General features: G+C 35.0%; 1 protein-coding gene across 1 annotated transcript in view; it reads right to left on the bottom strand.

Moving 5' to 3' along the window:
* RAP1GDS1 (Rap1 GTPase-GDP dissociation stimulator 1) overlaps positions 1-19,999 on the bottom strand; it is a 157,864-nt gene that overhangs the window by 31,759 nt on the left and 106,106 nt on the right. The window contains exons 5-6 of the mRNA XM_065877115.1: positions 12,864-12,992; positions 5,425-5,550 (exon numbers count right to left, since the gene is read on the bottom strand). Coding sequence (XP_065733187.1) covers positions 5,425-5,550; positions 12,864-12,992 — 255 coding nt within the window. The remainder of the gene's footprint in view (positions 1-5,424; positions 5,551-12,863; positions 12,993-19,999) is intronic.

Raw genomic sequence — 19,999 nt, 5'->3', positions numbered from 1 at the left:
ATTCCTATTTTTTAATGTTTGTTCTATAATGATTTTTGTGGATATTTAGGGCGCCTCATAGTTCTGAATATTTTTGCTTCATATCTTTTGACATAATGTACATTTTTATAGCTTCCAAGAATTGGACCTTTTATCATGATAAAGTCACTTTCTTTATCTCTACCAAGTCTTTTAATATTAAAGTCTCTTTTATCTGATATTAATATGACTACCTCAGCCTTTTTTAGGTTTGAATGGTATATTTTTTCCAATCTTTTTAATCTCAACCTTTTAAATCTCCTCATACTTAAGAAGCGTTGCTTGTTTAAAAAAAGCTGGTTTTTTAAAAATCAGTTAACGATTAGTCTTTTAACTAAAGCATTCAGGTCACATACATTTAATGTAATTAATGAAATACTGTGTCATAAATCTAGCATATTTTTTCTGCCCTATTTTTACCCCCTGTTCCATGTTCCCTTTTCTCTCTGCTCTTCTGTTAATTAGTATTTATGGGGTATTAAAACAAAAAAATCTTTCCATAAATCCTTCCATTAGTTTGGTAGTTACACACTGGTTTTAAAAATTATTTTAGTTCACCTTAAAATTTGAAATCATTTATTCACCAGAATCTAATAGTACTTTCCTCCCTGTAGTGCAAGGGTCTGGGACTCTTTAACTACTTTTACCTCCCTCCCGATTTATACCCTCATTCTGTGGTGTACTTTAGATTATACCCTCATTCTGTGGTGTACTTTAGATTATACCCTCATTCTGTGGTGTACTTTAGATTATACCCTCATTCTGTGGTGTACTTCAGATTATACCCTCATTCTGTGGTGTACTTCAGATTATACCCTCATTCTGTGGTGTACTTCAGATTATACCCTCATTCTGTGGTGTACTTCAGATTATACCCTCATTCTGTGGTATACTTCAGATTATACCCTCATTCTGTGGTGTACTTCAGATTATACCCTCATTCTGTGGTGTACTTCAGATTATACCCTCATTCTGTGGTGTACTTTAGATTATACCCTCATTCTGTGGTGTACTTTAGATTATACCCTCATTCTGTGGTGTACTTCAGATTATACCCTCATTCTGTGGTGTACTTCAGATTATACCCTCATTCTGTGGTGTACTTTAGATTATACCCTCATTCTGTGGTGTACTTTAGATTATACCCTCATTCTGTGGTGTACTTCAGATTATACCCTCATTCTGTGGTGTACTTCAGATTATACCCTCATTCTGTGGTGTACTTCAGATTATACCCTCATTCTGTGGTGTACTTCAGATTATACCCTCATTCTGTGGTGTACTTCAGATTATACCCTCATTCTGTGGTGTACTTCAGATTATACCCTCATTCTGTGGTGTACTTCAGATTATACCCTCATTCTGTGGTGTACTTCAGATTATACCCTCATTCTGTGGTGTACTTCAGATTATACCCTCATTCTGTGGTGTACTTCAGATTATACCCTCATTCTGTGGTGTACTTCAGATTATACCCTCATTCTGTGGTGTACTTTAGATTATACCCTCATTCTGTGGTGTACTTTAGATTATACCCTCATTCTGTGGTGTACTTCAGATTATACCCTCATTCTGTGGTGTACTTTAGATTATACCCTCATTCTGTGGTGTACTTCAGATTATACCCTCATTCTGTGGTGTACTTCAGATTATACCCTCATTCTGTGGTGTACTTCAGATTATACCCTCATTCTGTGGTGTACTTTAGATTATACCCTCATTCTGTGGTGTACTTTAGATTATACCCTCATTCTGTGGTGTACTTTAGATTATACCCTCATTCTGTGGTGTACTTTAGATTATACCCTCATTCTGTGGTGTACTTTAGATTATACCCTCATTCTGTGGTGTACTTCAGATTATACCCTCATTCTGTGGTGTACTTCAGATTATACCCTCATTCTGTGGTGTACTTTAGATTATACCCTCATTCTGTGGTGTACTTTAGATTATACCCTCATTCTGTGGTGTACTTTAGATTATACCCTCATTCTGTGGTGTACTTCAGATTATACCCTCATTCTGTGGTGTACTTTAGATTATACCCTCATTCTGTGGTGTACTTTAGATTATACCCTCATTCTGTGGTGTACTTCAGATTATACCCTCATTCTGTGGTGTACTTCAGATTATACCCTCATTCTGTGGTGTACTTTAGATTATACCCTCATTCTGTGGTGTACTTCAGATTATACCCTCATTCTGTGGTGTACTTCAGATTATACCCTCATTCTGTGGTGTACTTCAGATTATACCCTCATTCTGTGGTGTACTTCAGATTATACCCTCATTCTGTGGTGTACTTTAGATTATACCCTCATTCTGTGGTGTACTTTAGATTATACCCTCATTCTGTGGTGTACTTTAGATTATACCCTCATTCTGTGGTGTACTTCAGATTATACCCTCATTCTGTGGTGTACTTTAGATTATACCCTCATTCTGTGGTGTACTTTAGATTATACCCTCATTCTGTGGTGTACTTCAGATTATACCCTCATTCTGTGGTGTACTTCAGATTATACCCTCATTCTGTGGTGTACTTTAGATTATACCCTCATTCTGTGGTGTACTTCAGATTATACCCTCATTCTGTGGTGTACTTTAGATTATACCCTCATTCTGTGGTGTACTTCAGATTATACCCTCATTCTGTGGTGTACTTCAGATTATACCCTCATTCTGTGGTGTACTTTAGATTATACCCTCATTCTGTGGTGTACTTTAGATTATACCCTCATTCTGTGGTGTACTTTAGATTATACCCTCATTCTGTGGTGTACTTCAGATTATACCCTCATTCTGTGGTGTACTTTAGATTATACCCTCATTCTGTGGTGTACTTCAGATTATACCCTCATTCTGTGGTGTACTTCAGATTATACCCTCATTCTGTGGTGTACTTTAGATTATACCCTCATTCTGTGGTGTACTTCAGATTATACCCTCATTCTGTGGTGTACTTCAGATTATACCCTCATTCTGTGGTGTACTTTAGATTATACCCTCATTCTGTGGTGTACTTCAGATTATACCCTCATTCTGTGGTGTACTTCAGATTATACCCTCATTCTGTGGTGTACTTCAGATTATACCCTCATTCTGTGGTGTACTTCAGATTATACCCTCATTCTGTGGTGTACTTTAGATTATACCCTCATTCTGTGGTGTACTTCAGATTATACCCTCATTCTGTGGTGTACTTCAGATTATACCCTCATTCTGTGGTGTACTTCAGATTATACCCTCATTCTGTGGTGTACTTTAGATTATACCCTCATTCTGTGGTGTACTTTAGATTATACCCTCATTCTGTGGTGTACTTTAGATTATACCCTCATTCTGTGGTGTACTTCAGATTATACCCTCATTCTGTGGTGTACTTTAGATTATACCCTCATTCTGTGGTGTACTTCAGATTATACCCTCATTCTGTGGTGTACTTTAGATTATACCCTCATTCTGTGGTGTACTTTAGATTATACCCTCATTCTGTGGTGTACTTTAGATTATACCCTCATTCTGTGGTGTACTTTAGATTATACCCTCATTCTGTGGTGTACTTTAGATTATACCCTCATTCTGTGGTGTACTTTAGATTATACCCTCATTCTGTGGTGTACTTCAGATTATACCCTCATTCTGTGGTGTACTTCAGATTATACCCTCATTCTGTGGTGTACTTCAGATTATACCCTCATTCTGTGGTGTACTTCAGATTATACCCTCATTCTGTGGTGTACTTTAGATTATACCCTCATTCTGTGGTGTACTTCAGATTATACCCTCATTCTGTGGTGTACTTCAGATTATACCCTCATTCTGTGGTGTACTTCAGATTATACCCTCATTCTGTGGTGTACTTCAGATTATACCCTCATTCTGTGGTGTACTTCAGATTATACCCTCATTCTGTGGTGTACTTTAGATTATACCCTCATTCTGTGGTGTACTTTAGATTATACCCTCATTCTGTGGTGTACTTCAGATTATACACATATACATTTTAAACTGCACAGTGAATTATTTTTATTATTTTATACATTCAATGTTCATGAGTCTACACACATATTTACTGGGTTATTTTGCTTCCTTCTCCTCCCTTGTACCTATAACCTTCCTTCTGGAGTCAGTTTCCTTTTGTTTTTGGAATCCTTTTTTCTAACAAACATCCTTTATAATTTCCTTTAGTAAGGGTATATTGGTGGTGAACTTTTGCAGTTTCTAACCTGAAAATATCTTCAGTTTGCTTTCAGTTTTGATGGGTATTTTCATTGGGTTTAGAATTTTAGACCCTCTCACTTTATACTCTGTACCTCTTATTCTCTCTCATGTATATTGGGTCTTTTATTTCTCTATATTTCATTCTGGATTTTCTTCCATTCTATCTTCCAGTTCACTGGTTCTCTAATTCAACTATATTTAATCTGCTGTTAAACTCATCTATTAGGTTCTTAATTTTTTTTTTGCGGTACACGGGCCTCTCACTGTTGTGGCCTCTCCCATTGCGGAGCACAGGCTCCAGACGCGCAGGCTCAGCAGCCATGGCTCACAGGCCTAGCCGCTCCGCGGCATGTGGGATCTTCCTGGACCGGGGCACGAACCCATGTCCCCAGGTGGACTCTCAACCACTGCAGCACCAGAGAAGCCCTATTAGGTTCTTAATTTTGGTTGTATTTTTCAATTCAGGAATTTCCAATTGCTTCTTTTTCAAATCTGCTATTCGTTCCACTTTTTATAGTTTCTAGTTTCCTTCTAAAAAATTTAAGCTTGTTTTTAACTCTCTGAACATAATAAGCATACCTGTTTTGAGTCAATGTCTAATAACTCCAGTATCTGGAGATTTGCTGCTGTTGCCTGTTCTTTGTGCTGATTCTTGCTTACAATGTCTTGTCTCCTCATGTGTCTGGTCCTCTTTGATTGTGTGCTAGACACTGTATTTGAAAAATTATTTATATGGGATGGTTTGCTTACTCTGGTTCCCTCTTATTCCTAGAGTGTATCCCTTAAGATTTTTTGCTCAAAGACAGGAATAGTTTACCAGTGTTCACACTGTTGGTAGGCCTGGTACTCCAACTTTTATGACCTTTTTGCCCTGCAAGGGTACATACGTGGAGTTCAGCCTATTGGCTGCCTTTTCCAGACTGGCATAAGAATGTGTAAGCTACGGAACCATCTTTGCCAAGATTATAAAATCAAAGAAATTTGGAAAGTAGCTTTGGCCAATGTAGATACAGTTATGCAGTAGATAATGTAGCTGAAGTTAGAGATACCCAAAATAAAACTTATCACATCATTAATAAAAAAAATGAATTTTGAGTTAAATAGCTGGCAATTAAATAATATTAGAAAAAACTGGAAAAAGCCTACATGATCAAAAATCAAGAGATGCATTTATTTTCTCACCGTTTTCTGCCAATGGAGCAAGAACCTCAAACACCATTTCCCTCTTATCATGGTCTATTTGTTTCTTGAAGAGTTTTACCAGCTCTTCAGCAATGTTTGTACTGGCAAACTGTTCTTTACTTGACTCTGCAAAAAACAAGAGGGAAATTTAGAGTAAGCAAACAAAATTAAGCCCAGAAATTGTTTTCTATTACCTTCAATATTTGGTCATTTTTACCATTACTGATAAGTACAAACACTCTTCAAATACAGGAACAATCAAAACCATTTTTTTAAATGCCCCTGCAGAGGAAAAACATCTAAGTCTTTAAAGAAAACGTTCTGGCCCAATTTTATTCAAGGCTATAAAATAAATGTTCACTAGCATAACATATAGGTAATCATAGCAACAGTAAAATTACTGTTATAAATTCATAGTTTCAAGGCTTTTAGTCAAAGAAGAAAAATTACTCATAACAGACTGCATTTTACATGGCTGAATTAAAGGTGACTTGTCTTTACACCAATACAGTGGTATACTTTTGCATTCTTCTTGACATGCCTTTCTAATTTATTTTTAAAATTTATTTTATTTTTGGCTGCCTTGGGTCTGCCTTGCTGCGTGCGGCTTTCTCTAGTTGCGGTGAGCAGGGGCTACTCTTCGTTACGGTGCGCGGGCTTCTCATTGCAGTGTCTTCTCTTGTTGCAGAGCAGGGGCTCTAGGCGTGCAGGCTTCAGTAGCTGTGGCACGTGGGCTCAACAGTTGTGGCTTGTGGGCTCCAGAGCGCAGGCTCAGTAGTTGTGGCGCACGGGCTTAGTTGCTCTGCAGCATGTGGGATCTTCCCGGACCAGGGCTTGAACCCGTGTCCCCTGCATTGGCAGTTGGATTCTTAACCACTGCGCCACCAGGCAAGCCCCTAACAAGTTTTTCTATCAAAGGCCAATTCCTCATTCCCTCTTGCCTCTTCACCGTCTCCAGCCTCTCACTCTAGAGCCTCATCCTCACCGTTTAAATGTGCTTTAATATTTCTCACAGAAAAATAGCAATATTAAAAACAAACACCTTCCCTTTACACCACTTTTATTCACTACCATCCAATCTGTTCCCTTTCACAAACAAGTTTCTTGACAGCATTGTCTACATACACTGTCTTTACTTTCTCAACTCACATGCATTCCTAAACCCAGCTCAGACTAGTTTGGCCCACCTCTCCATTCTGCGGTCTCCCTTGCTGGCTCCTCCTCCTGCACCAGACCTCTATACATTCTGTTGTGGTTCCTTGGGACTTGATCCTTTGCCTTCTCACCTTTTTGAGCCTTACTCTCACCCTAGGCAATCTAACTTCTTCCATAGCATAAAACAGCACCTATATGTTGATGCTTATATAATCATATCTCTAGCCCTCTTCTGGACTCCAGGCTATTTATTTAACTGGCCATTTGACGTCTCCATTTGAATCTCTCTCTAGCATCCAAACTCCATGTCTAAAGTGGACTTCTGATACTCCCTTGAAATCTGTTCTTCCTCCAGACTTCCATAATTTAGTGAAGGAACATGCCACCTAGCCATCTGCCATGCAGGCAGAAACCTGGGGGTCACTGCTCACTGTTCTCACTCAACTGTAGAGCCAAAGAATAACCAAGGTCTATCAGTCTACCTCCAAAATACAACCAGAATCCATTCCATTTCTCTCCAAGTCTCTTCTCAGTTTCTTTTGCTGCATCAGATATCCTATCAATTTATCTAGAAGTTTCTTTCAGAGAATTCTGACAAAATCCAACCTAGATTGGTTGCTCTCCATGTTTGTGGGGCACAGCTGACATCCTGGAATTTCTTTTTCATTACCTTGATGGATGCTTTCTTCTCCCTCCTGTATCAGATACTCTATTATCTATGTCCTTTCACCTTCACATTTTAGTTTTGGTGGAGGCATCCTCCAGCAGCTTCCTGAGAAAGCTTCTACGTACTGTGTATAGGAGATAAATATTTTGAAATTTTGACTGTCTGAAAATGCTCTTTCCCACCTAGAGTCTATGCCTGTCATTTAAATTAGTTCCTCACCCTGTTCAATTACTTTCTCATACTAGCAATTATAATTTAAAATTATATGCTTATTTATTTGTAAATTCATTAAAAAAATAAATTTCCATCTCACCCACTAAACTATAAGCTCTTTGAGGGCACGGACAGTGTATAGTATTTTAACTATCATAAATACAGTGTACAGTATAGTGCCCAGTAGAGAGCAGGTGTTCAAAAGAAATTTATTGATTGCATGAATGTGTGACTGAAAGAACAAGTAAATGAATGTAAGAGCGATATTCTGCTCTCTAGTCTCTGGTAAATCTCTGCCAATGTCAAATAAAAAATATTACAAATTCAACTTTAAAAGAAAATGGAGAAACATAAAATTTTATATGGCTTAATACAGTTTTGATTCACTCTACTGTTACACTGCTTTTGGCACAGGTACCACATCTATGCCAAAATGATGAGAATCCACTCCAAGACTTGTAAGGATTCCTTAGTGCCACAAAAAAAGGAGTATGGGTGAAGTGTCTTTTCTGATAAGCTACCTAAACCCTCAGAAATCATAGTTTACAAACATCAGCCCACCTTACTCTAAAAGGAGGTTAGTTTGATTTAAATAGGAATGATTTAACTCCTTAACGCTGGTGGTTACTCCTCTGTTTCAGACAATTCTTCAAATAAAATGAAACATAAAATCACAGGTGAAATAGACAGACATCATTTCTCCAGTTATGTGCTATTATTCTTTTCAAAAAGTAATAGTTCTAGCACTCTTTTTTCCAATCCATATTTTATTCTTCTACTTATTAAACTGAAACCAAATCACTGCTGCTAAGTAATTCAGGTCATTCGCCAGCACAGAGAAACAAGGCACTGTGATTAACATAGGAATTAACGAAAAAAACCTGTACTTATCCTGTACAGGTGGATACAGAGAAAAGATAGTGTGAATTATGACTTGGACATTATATTTGGATTAAATGCCATGGATCCTTAACAGACCTTTAGCAAGAAGGCTTATTTCCTAAGGGTTTTTTTTTTTTAATCAAAATTATATATGAGTTTAAAGAGTTAGTCCTAATACTTACACTACCGGCAGAATCGAGTCCCCCTTGCCCATTTCTTCTTCAAAAATAAGCACATAAAGCTCTTTTAGCTAATGCACTGGTATTTACCTCCAAATCTTTAAATAACGTATTTATATTAAGTTTTGATTGACTTCCCACTATGAAAGATGAAGCACTAGCTTTCTTTTCTTCTTGTCTCCACAATACCCTCCATCTTCTCACTGTAATTATACTGTAATTTTGGTTATTTCAATAATTAGTGTTTCAATGATACACTATTTCATTTGCCCTGGAATTACTTTTATTTCCCAGGAAAATTTTTTCTTCTCATTTACTTAGTTTTCAATGTACTTACATTAGTTCAACTCCACACTCTGTCAGTTGTCTAGTTTTCTCTTAATAAGCTCGTTCACTTTAGGTGCTCAATCAATTTCATCTCGTAAAGAATTTCCCCAATCTGGACTGGTTGCTCTTTGAAAATAGGCCATTTGGGGCTCTCATGTCACCATAATACTAGGAACTCCTATTTTCCTGTTGTATCTCTTGTTTCCTGATTCCTATGTAGTCTTATTATTTATATCCCTTGTTTTGGTGGGACACATCTTCCAGTGGCTTCCAGGAAAGATGTAGGACACCAATTTTGAGACATTCATGTTTGACAATGTCCTTATTGTAACCTCAGACTTGACTGATGGTTTGCATATAGAATTCTATATTGGAAATAATTTTTACTCAAATTTTTGAAGACAATATTCCATTTTCTTCTGGTTATCAGTGTTGTTTTGATACATCTGACGTCTACTGATTCACCATCTTTTTTATGTAACTTTTTCCCCTCTCTCTGGAAGTCTGTAAAAGATTCTCTTTGTCCCCATTATTCTAAAACTTCACATTGATGTGCCATGGTCTGGGGGCCTAATTTTCATCTGCTAGGCTAGGCATTTGACAGATTCTTCCAATCTGGAGAAATATATACTTTAGTTTTGTGGTACTTGAGTTATTTGGCCATTTCCTCCTATTTACCTCTTTCTAGAACTCTTCGTTTGATCCTCTATCTATATTTTCGCTTCTACTTTCCATATCCTTGTTTTTTGCTTTATATCTATAAATATTTCTCCATACATTTTATTGTCTTTCATTTTAGCTATTGTTTTTAATGTTCTAGCTTTTTCATTTGTTCCTTTTCTTTAAAAATAGCATCCTGTTAGTTTCATGATTACAGCATTTTTCTCATTTATCTGAGCATGTTTGAGTATCCCCCACCCCCAAGCTGCATAGTTTCTATTTCCTCTGAGTTACCTCTTTTTGTTTATTTATCTTCCATTTACAGGCTGTTGTCACCTCTCTGCTTGTCTGTCACTGATTAACTGGGATCTAAAAACTGATTAGGATCTATGAGTAGGAGTGGCCTTATTTTATTTATTTAATTTATATATTACACAGCAGGTTCTTATTAGTTACCTATTTTTATTTATTTATTTTTTTTTTGGCAGTACGCGGGCCTCTCACTGTTGTGGCCTCACCCACTGCAGAGTACAGGCTCTGGACGTGCAGGCTCAACGGCCATGGCTCACGGGCCCAGCTGCTCCACGGCATGTGGGATCTTCCCAGACCGGGGCATGAACCCGTGTCCCGTGCATTGGCAGGTGGACTCTCAACCACTGCGCCACCAGGGAAGCCCTAGTTACCTATTTTATACATATTAGTGTATATGTCAATGCCAATCTATGAGTGGCCTTGTTGACTGAAGATTCCCTGTAGGTCAGATGGCTCTTTTGTAGAGAAACTCCAACATAAGCATCTTTAAGTCCATGTTCTAAAGGACAAATGGGACCATTAAGCATACCTACCTTCACTTAACTGTGTTCAGAATGGTAGTCTGGTACCTCTTACTTCATTTAGTCTGATGTCCCCAGTGTACAAACCCTCTATTTTTAGTCTCTCCAGAGAGTAAACACAGTCTTCTGCTTAGATAGGAAGGGCTAGTTACCACAGTGTAGGAAGGGAAAGAAGGTTTAGAAATCTTGATGCCACCAAATCCTAAACTTTTTGAAGATTCCAAACAGCAAACTGGTTAGTTCTTGGTTTTCCAATTCAGGATTTAGATTTCAAAGTTTTGCTAAGTGAGTTACTGCTTGCTTTTCTTTCCAGGCTCTAAAAAGTTTCTGTGTTAACCTCTTTACTTGGTCCCCCCACCAACCCCGCTTTCTTTTCCTTGATGGTTTTGCATTTAAAAAAGAATCTATTGCAGTTTTAGTTGGTTTCCAGAAGAGAGTGAAAGTAAGTGCAGATTCTCATTCTAACATCTCTAACCCCCCAAATACTAATATTTTAAGCAGACAATTTTATTTATAAAAGATTGTGGAGCCAAATAAAAAGGGGAAAGAATCCCATTCTGCTTCATCTATAATGTTAAATAAATGTGCAAACTTTAAAATTGGATTAATGCTATAATTGTGAATATAGAAAAATTATGTGTGCACATAAACTACGACTGAAAGAATAAAAAGATAGAGCTGCACATTCCTTTTCGGCCCCCAATTATGAAATAGTTTGCAATTGTTTAATTACTTTATATTTTGTCTTTATATCTTTAGTGAGCAAAACCACACAAATTTCTGCTATTTAACATTTTTATTAAGAAATTTTGACAAAAAGTAACTCTAGCATTTAATGATATGCCATACTCAGAAGTGTGTGATATAAATGTGATATGATCTTGATCTTTACCTGTGTCCATAAAATAATACTAGGTGATTCGCTAACTCACGGGCAATAAAGCCCACACTGAAAAGAGAAAACATGTATCCTGGGCATACGTGTTTTATTTCAGTGTTGATGTACATCTTAGCTATTACATGGGCATAACAGACTCATGATATATACTCTAGAAGTCTTAGTAAATGAAGAAGTATTTCTCTTTTATACTTTCTTTCTCCATATGGGGTAAGGGCAGTAACAGCTGGGACCAGAGTATGGAATTTGGCCAAACTAAATTGGGTGCATATCCATCTTTTAATACAGACCCAGGTCTCCCTGTATGCAGAATCGAGGTGGTCTCTACAATTTCCCAAACAAATCCCGACACCTTAACACAGATAACTCATATTAACTGGTGTCTGTCTCTGTTACGAAGGTTATGACATTATCAGGGATTATAACATACTTTGTTTTAATTCTACAAAGTATACTGAACACAAACTCCTACATTCCATTTTAATAATGGAAACTAACTTGTAAAACAGTAAATGAACGTTCTTTCATTCTTGGCCTTACCTGAATGATGGAAATAATGAGACAGTATGAAAAAGAAAAAAGCAGAAGAGAAGACAAGAAACATTCACAAATGCCAGGAGATGACCCACTGAATAAAAATGACTTCTAAAAATTAACTCTGATAAATAATCCCTATTCCCTTAACTTGAAGTCAAAGCAAAAGTAAAGTACTGAAATCAAGATTTTAATGTGAGTGTGCAAGGAGATGAGCTTTCAGTTAGAAAAACCAAGGTTAGAGTCCTGGTGCTTCTGTTTATTTATTTATAAAATGGGGATATTAATAGAATTGATTTACTCATTTGATGAAACATCATTTGCTTTCACTGTCCCCATGATGAACAATTTATTATGAACATGGTTGTGGGGTAGATTTAGACCAGGAGTTGTAACTTTCTATCAAGAATTATGGGGAGGGAGGAGAGAAAAGAAGAAAGGGTAATATACATGATATAGAGAAAAATAAAACAGGGAAAAGAGATGGCGGCGCTGGGGTCATCAGTCCTCCCTCTGTTAGGGCTGGGCTGTGTTGCCAGCACTGGTTTGTTTCTGCCCACCTTCTGATTTTCAAGGGTTTCTCATATTTTTTTCAAATTCTGTTACAAACATATTCTGATGAAAAAGTTCTCTATTATTTTTTTGGATTTTGTAAAAAGAGAGGGAAGAACCTTAGTCTGCTAGATTCCTTTTCACCTGATAAGCAAATAGTTCATACAAAACATAATAAATTATGAGGTCCTTATTTTTGCCCTGGAAATACAATACTTGATTTTAAGACCATCACGTTAAGAATACTAAAGTCAAGTGGAGATCATTTTAAATATTCAATCTCATTAAATAGTATACAAGTATATACTTTAAACCTTAATACATAAAGCAATTAGGAAAGCAAACTGGCTCCAATTATAAACAATACAATCCTAAGGTGTAATTGGATCTACACTCTTTAACACTGAAACAATGTATCTACAATGCTTCAAAAAAAAAAAAACTAATATAAACAGATTCCCAGGTTAACCTCTAAAGGATAATTTATTATAAGTACATTAATAAGTTAATTACATTTTTGACTCATGGCTAGGACTTACCAAGTTCTGCTAAATTGCCAAATGCAACAAGACACATTTCTGTAAGAGCTGCATTTTGGCAGTGGATGCCCAGTAATTTAACTAAGGTAGGAATAACACCCATGTTGATAAGCTGAGCTTGAAGGGAATCTGTAAAAAAAAAAAAAAAAACACAAAAAAATGTTTATGTATTAAATGGACATTAGTAAGAAGAAAACACCTCTTATTCTCTCTATTGCAAACTCAACACTACTTCAATTAGAGTAAAGCAAGATTAAGTCCACCCATATAACTGCCTTGAAAATGTTTAAGACATTAGTTCAGAAGAGTTGAATTTTAAAACTTTTCAATGATTAAAAGACACTTAGAAATGAAAATAATTCAAATAAGATGTCAAATCACTAATTTTTTTAAAAAACATGATCTTATATCTATACAGAGGAGGTTTTAAAATGTATAAATAATTAAACACTACCACTGGTTTTTAAGTTAAAAGGTTAGACAAAGTAACATTTGCATTACAGGAAGTCAGAGTATATGAAAAGCGTAAGAAAAAAAGCAATTTTAATAAAGATTAAGACAAAAAAAATCTTAGAATCCCTTAAAAATAGTTGCTCCATAATAAAGAATGAAAAGTATGTAACACACACAGGTTATTGTTTATTTGCAGCCTTTGATGACTGTTAGGAAGGAAAGTAGTTTTAACAAGGAAAAAAAATCTGGTTACTTAAAATATTTTTCTTTTCAAAGTTTTATTTAATAACAGTGACAATCATCTTAGAGGTAAAGAGAATGAGGTCAATATGGCTTTGTCATCATTGCTTGCCTTCATTTTCTAAGAAACTAATTGGTTTTAAAGTACTTAATATGCCTTGGATTTCCACAATGGCTCTTCATGAACAATGATAATCGAATACCTATAGCAGTAGAGTTGAAGGTAAATAAATCAAAATGAAAACCAGAAGTACTGCCTCTTAGAATAAGCTAAGAAGAAAGACAAACACTCACATGCCTATGCAAAACACTATTACTGTTAATAACTGGTTCATCTAAAGATAAAGGAATGCCTTCAAAATTTTTTTCTTTTCCTTTTAAAAATTATATGCCATTTTCAAGTTAATACTTTTCTCTAAATTCTTTTAAGTTACCTACTTGGAATTTAAAGATTAAAAATTTGTTTCTTACAGAACACATTTTCCTCTTAGCATGCATCCCTTGACGGAGTTTGCGTACTAATCTCTTTGTCACTCTTCTTAGTTCTTAACCGTCAGCAAAGAACACAAAGGCAAGGTTGAGCTGTCTCACATGCCAACTGATTACTTGCCCGGAGGTCTCTGTACTTAATTTTTACTGCTTTTAGAGTGAAGTATGAAGAGACAGCCAACAGAGGCTTATCAGCCCTGAAAACTGACAGTAATTATGGATATCTGGTTCGGCTGTGGGGACCATCTATACTAGAAAGGGGCCTATTACCAAAACAAGACTAGGAAACAAGGCCTGAGACAAAGTTAAGTTTACATTTAGAGTTCAAATAGTCTAAAACAATTTCAAAATTTGCAATGGAATTATGAAGTCTATTCTAAAAGGAGATAGATATAAAAGAACATATTCAACTAAATGATTTGCTTTTATGCTTTTGATGCTAAATATTTTTTTCTAACTCTACAATTTAGTAATTAATGAATGACTCACAATACTTATATTATCTTACAGGCAAATTACTTGTTATACCTATAATATTATATCTATTATAGTATTATACCTATGTGTTATAGTGGCAGAATATTGTATTGTGGTTATAGTATTTTTAAAGATCATGTACCAAGAAGCTTTCCATATTAGAAATTATTTTGGTTACTTACCAGTAGATAGAGTTCCTTACTATTGGACCACCTCTGCAGATTCTTGTTCTTTAGCAGTATTTTTAACTTTATTTATTTATTCATTTTGACTACCTCTTCAAATACTGCAGAGCTACTGAATCATTAATTTTCAGGTACGTAAGCGTGAGCACTAGCGCATGCATTGAGTGAGTCAAACTCCACTATGTGTTTGCATATATGTAAGCATCACACACCCCCTCAGTACTATTGGTCCAAACTATAAAAATCCAACAGTCCAGGGACATTAGAGGAATAACAAAATTTGTGAAGGAGATAACTCAACAGGAGAATGCCACTTAGATATTCTTCATGTTCTCTTAGCATCTCTAATGCTCTCTAATTTTACAATATTATGAATTTTGGTTCCAGGGATAAGAGGGACAAAAGGTTAAGAAATATTACAGTTTCATACAATCTGTGGCATACAAATTGAAGCAGTAATATTTGAAATTGTGGTAGATCAGCAGAAAAAGTAGCATAGCCCAATGGCATATGGTGTGAATTGCCATAATTTATGAAAATCACACTGCTTCATGAAAATGTGTTTTCAAGCTACCCAGGAGCCAAACTGATTGTATACTCACATACAACACACATACCACACACAAGTAAAGAGAAAAATATATAGTCATCCAATGGACAGACCTCATTTTGGACCACTTAGGTGCTTTCTTTTATATCCATTTCTATGATGGTAACTAAAACAAAAATTATACTCAAGTAACTCTAAAATCTGTTCATACCAATTACAGGCAAGTCATTCTCCTTTGATAATGGAGGCCCAGAAGAGCGAAAAAACTTAAACAGGTTGGTACAAATTTTCATTTCGAGGTAAGCAAGCATCCTAGAACATGGTTCTCAAAGTGGAGTCCCCAAAACCCTTTCAGAAGATCACCAGGTCAAAACTACTTTCATAAAAATACCAAGATTTGATTTGCCTTTTTCACTGTATTGACATTTGCACTGATGGTACAAAAACATTAGTGGGCAAAACTGCTGGGGCATTAGAATGAACACAGTCAGTGGCACCAAATTGTATTAGTAGTCATTGTATTCTTTACCATCATACATTCATTACAGGCAAGAATGACTTGCCTGTAATTGGTATGAACAGATTTTAGAGTTACTTGAGTATAATTTTTGTTTTAGTTACCATCATAGAAATGGATATAAAAGAAAGCACCTAAGTGGTCCAAAATGAGGTAAAAGAAATGCTGTTCTCAGCAATTGTTAGAAAAAATTTTTAAGTTATTTTTCATAAAAACATGCTATTTACCTTAACCTATAATGGTAGGTTAAGATAGTAAAATGCAATACTAAATAATTTTAAAAACTGTCACTTTTATTTCCAATATAGTAAATACTGATAGATATAACCCATATATATAAACAAAAATTCTTTGAGATCTTCAGTAATTTTTAAGTGTCTAAAAGAGTTCTGAGATCAAAAGTTTAAGAACCACTGCCAACAGATTACCTGATTTTTATAGGAATTGGAAAAATAATATGGAAAAAGAGATTCTGAAATTCAATGATATGCTTGGCAGATGTGACAACAGAAAAAATGTAAAATTAAAAGCACAGTAGGAATCCTAGATTGTGATGCTCAGATATTTTGAGCAAAATAACATTAATTAAGCACCTGAACATCTCATTTTGCTTATGTGAGCAGAAATTCTACTTAAGCCTAGGAAAATATTTCATGATTAGATTTGTTTGCCTATTTCAGTTACAACTTACTACGTTATCAATAAATAGTTTTTTTGAGGGTTAAGTAGAGGTCCTGTTTGTGTGGAATAAATTAGTATTAGTACTTATTGCTGGAAGCAAATGACTAAGTTGAATCACTTTTTCTTATTGCCCAAAGAAAGCTCTGAATAGACTTCAAAGGATAGTAGCTGACACTCATGCTATTGTGAATGGTATCAGGAATATGACTTTTAAATTAAAGACTAACTGGAAGAAATCCTTAGAACCAGAAATAGTTCACATTCTCTAGATTTGAGAAAATAAGTAACATAATTCAAGACTGAGACTTTTTGCATCCTTCAAAGAATACCAGCAACTCCAAGGGAATGTTGTCAGAGCTCAACAAACACAATTCACAAAAATGCAACCAAGGCCCATACACAGCAAACACTTATGTGTGAAAGACAGTCTTTAGACAGCACAATGTCATAAATGTCTGAAGACTTTTAAAAATTGCTCCTGACACACAACACAGACAAATACTGACCAAAATACAGAATTACAAAATTACATAATATCAAGATGACACAGGCCCTGCATGATCTATGGGGAGGAAGAGGAAGAAAGGCACTGAGGGGGTGCAATACAGATGCATATACAAAGAAATATAAGGCAATCAACGCATGCGCTGGTGTGAACACTTACCTACCTACATTTGAATTTCAATGGTTCCAAGTTCTTCAGGTCACACACATGGAAACTCCAAAGAATGGAGATCTGGAGAGAAGATCTCAAGTTGAAGAACCTTTTTCCCCCTGAGTTTTAAGTTTAATGTTTAAAACGTTGGTATAGATTATAGGTCCAGAAATGTATGCCAAGAATTGCAGTAACTCAACTGAAGTTATGTTGATCAATTACTAAAAAGAATAGGTTTCTTAAGAAGATTATAACACGTCTATCTTATTCCTAAGAAATGGCCCTTATAGACAATAAGCTTATTGATAAATAGGACTTAATGATGAAACTGTGTCAAAATAACACACACACAATTCAAAATATACAGTCTCTACCTTAGTATGTATATTATTTATAGTATAAAGAGTACAACATTTCCTATTTACAGGATTGCATAAAAACCTAATCTACAGTCAAATTAATTATATACAGTTGAAACAATAAAAACAAGCAAATGTAAATCCTGATGAGACGTTCTAATACAATTTGGATAAAAATCATTTGGGCATAATAAAGATGGAAGAAAATTGCCCTTTACTAATGGCACATCTATATTTCCAAAATATATATATAAAAAGTAAAAATTAGAAATGAGGTAACAGTGAAGTAGAACTTGCAAGTTGAAGCAAGTTGCAGCTCTATCTATTATAATGTTGAAAAGTAAACTGACTTAAATACAGCAACCAAGAGGATGGTTTGTGGTTAAAAACTTTATACATACACATGTGCAGGTACAAGTAAAGACTTCCTTTTCAGTTACTTATGACTTACTTTTGTTGATTGATCAGGAAAGTGAAAAATTTTTATTCTAAACCTAGTGCTGAGATATGAAACCAAAAATATTTAAACTGTTTAAAATTAACTTCAAATCAATGATTTTCAAAGGCCTCTTTACACAAAACCTGCATTATATGTTTTGCACCCAGATTACCTCTACAATTAAGCCCCAGGTTATACATTTCCAAGACAAACAGCCATTTCAAAGGAAAAAAAAAAAAGAGAATCAAGATTCGTTAGTATTGAGAATATGAGTCTAAAAACAATACATTTATATATTTCTTGCTTTCTAAAAGTTAACAATAAAAAATGAAAAAGTTTTTTTCTGGGTTCTGAAAATAAAAGTCTCTACAGAGCAAAATTTCCCTTTCGTAAAAGTTCTAGAGATAACTGACAAAAGTACATGAGTGAGTATGATGTAAAACACAGCAACAATGAAAAACCTCAAAGCAAATCACAAGAGAAAGGAAAAATGTTTTATTATTCTTAAGAGGCCCACCCATTTGCTGTTCTCAATCCAATAACATCTAGAATGATTATGTCTTAGTCCAGCAGATAACTTTTTCCCTAGACTCACTTCAGGTTAAATTATTTACTACAGATCAACTCTTGTTATAATGAATACTGCTACAAAGATTTCTACATATACATCTACTCTGATTTAAGAAAACGCTGTGCATTCATCTCAGAAACAAACTGGTCTTTTAAAAGCTAAAATTGTTTTTTGTTTTTTTAGAAGAGGATTACTGCCAGCTGTTGCTTACGTAGCTCTTATTGGGAGAAATAAATCCAGTCTGGGCTCTCATAGGGCATTGCTGAAAGGCCACATCTATAGTAAGTATAAATTTAAGCCTAAATTTTTGTATAGCAAATTGAGCTAACTGTCAGGTTAATTTACAGACAACATATATTATCTTATAATCATATGCATTTAAAAAACATGAAAATTCTGTTTTACAAAAGGATTTACTGGTTTTAACAAAAACCCAAATAATACTAGTTACCCTGGAGCATTACTATGATTAAATTTTTTACACTTTAAAAATTCATAGAAGTTATTTGCAACACACAAACTGTGTTAACAAGAAATATCTATATAACCCAAAGATTTCTAATTTCTTTCCAAGAAACATTTTCCAAATATTTAATTAAAATTTTTTTCGGTAAATAAAATATAGGCAGTTTGCTGTTAACTGGACTTATTTGTAGTCAGAAATCAGGGTTACTAATTTTTACACAAGTTAGTTTACATATGATACTTTTCTGCCCTGAGCTTCTCACTGAATGAATATTTTAAATGGTCTGAATTAAAGATGCACTGATATATGGTCAAAATCCATTACTCATCTCTGGCTTTTGCCTCAGCTCTTGAAGGTCAAACACCTGAACGCTTACTTCAATGTCATTTCTAGCACCGACAAATTTGTGCATAGTCAATGATCATGTGCTTGATACCATCATATTTCAACCAGTGTAACATCAAAAATAAAAACGAGGCCTGGTCTTTCAGTTTTATATTTACTATCTAAATATTCATTTTTAAATGTAGGTAAGCATTTCATGTACAGAGAAAAATCTCCCAATGTGTTTCATGTGTTGAAATTCTATTAGCTGAAATGTAAATTTATACTGCAATATTAAAATGTGGCAATAACTAATGAGGGTGAAAGCTATACAAACGTAAAAATTAAATCAAGGCAGAATAATAGAGATTATATTATCTACTCTCTTTATAATTTACAACAAAAAATAAAATAAATGTTAGGAGTTTTTTGATTTTTAGTTACTTAATTCCATTCAGGCCATGAATCTTTCAGGAAAAAGTCCAATTTGAGAAGTCTTTACATCTTATGAGGAGGAGTTAAAAGCCCACTCTGCCTCTTTAAATTTTCACTATGAGAAAATTCTTGAAAGTAATATTCAATAACATCCATGATTAGTCATCTTCAATCAAGACATAAAGCAAATGAAGAAAAACATGTTAGAGAATAAAGAACCCCAAACATATTTTGTTACTCCACTGTCCCCAGTTAAAATTGATTATTTAGTATCACAATGCTAAATGCACCGTCA

This window comes from Phocoena phocoena, chromosome 5, assembly GCF_963924675.1.
Source record: "Phocoena phocoena chromosome 5, mPhoPho1.1, whole genome shotgun sequence".
Taxonomy (NCBI): domain Eukaryota; kingdom Metazoa; phylum Chordata; class Mammalia; order Artiodactyla; family Phocoenidae; genus Phocoena; species Phocoena phocoena.
The sequence above is the reverse complement of the archived record's forward strand: the minus strand, read 5'-3'. Positions and strand labels throughout refer to the sequence as shown.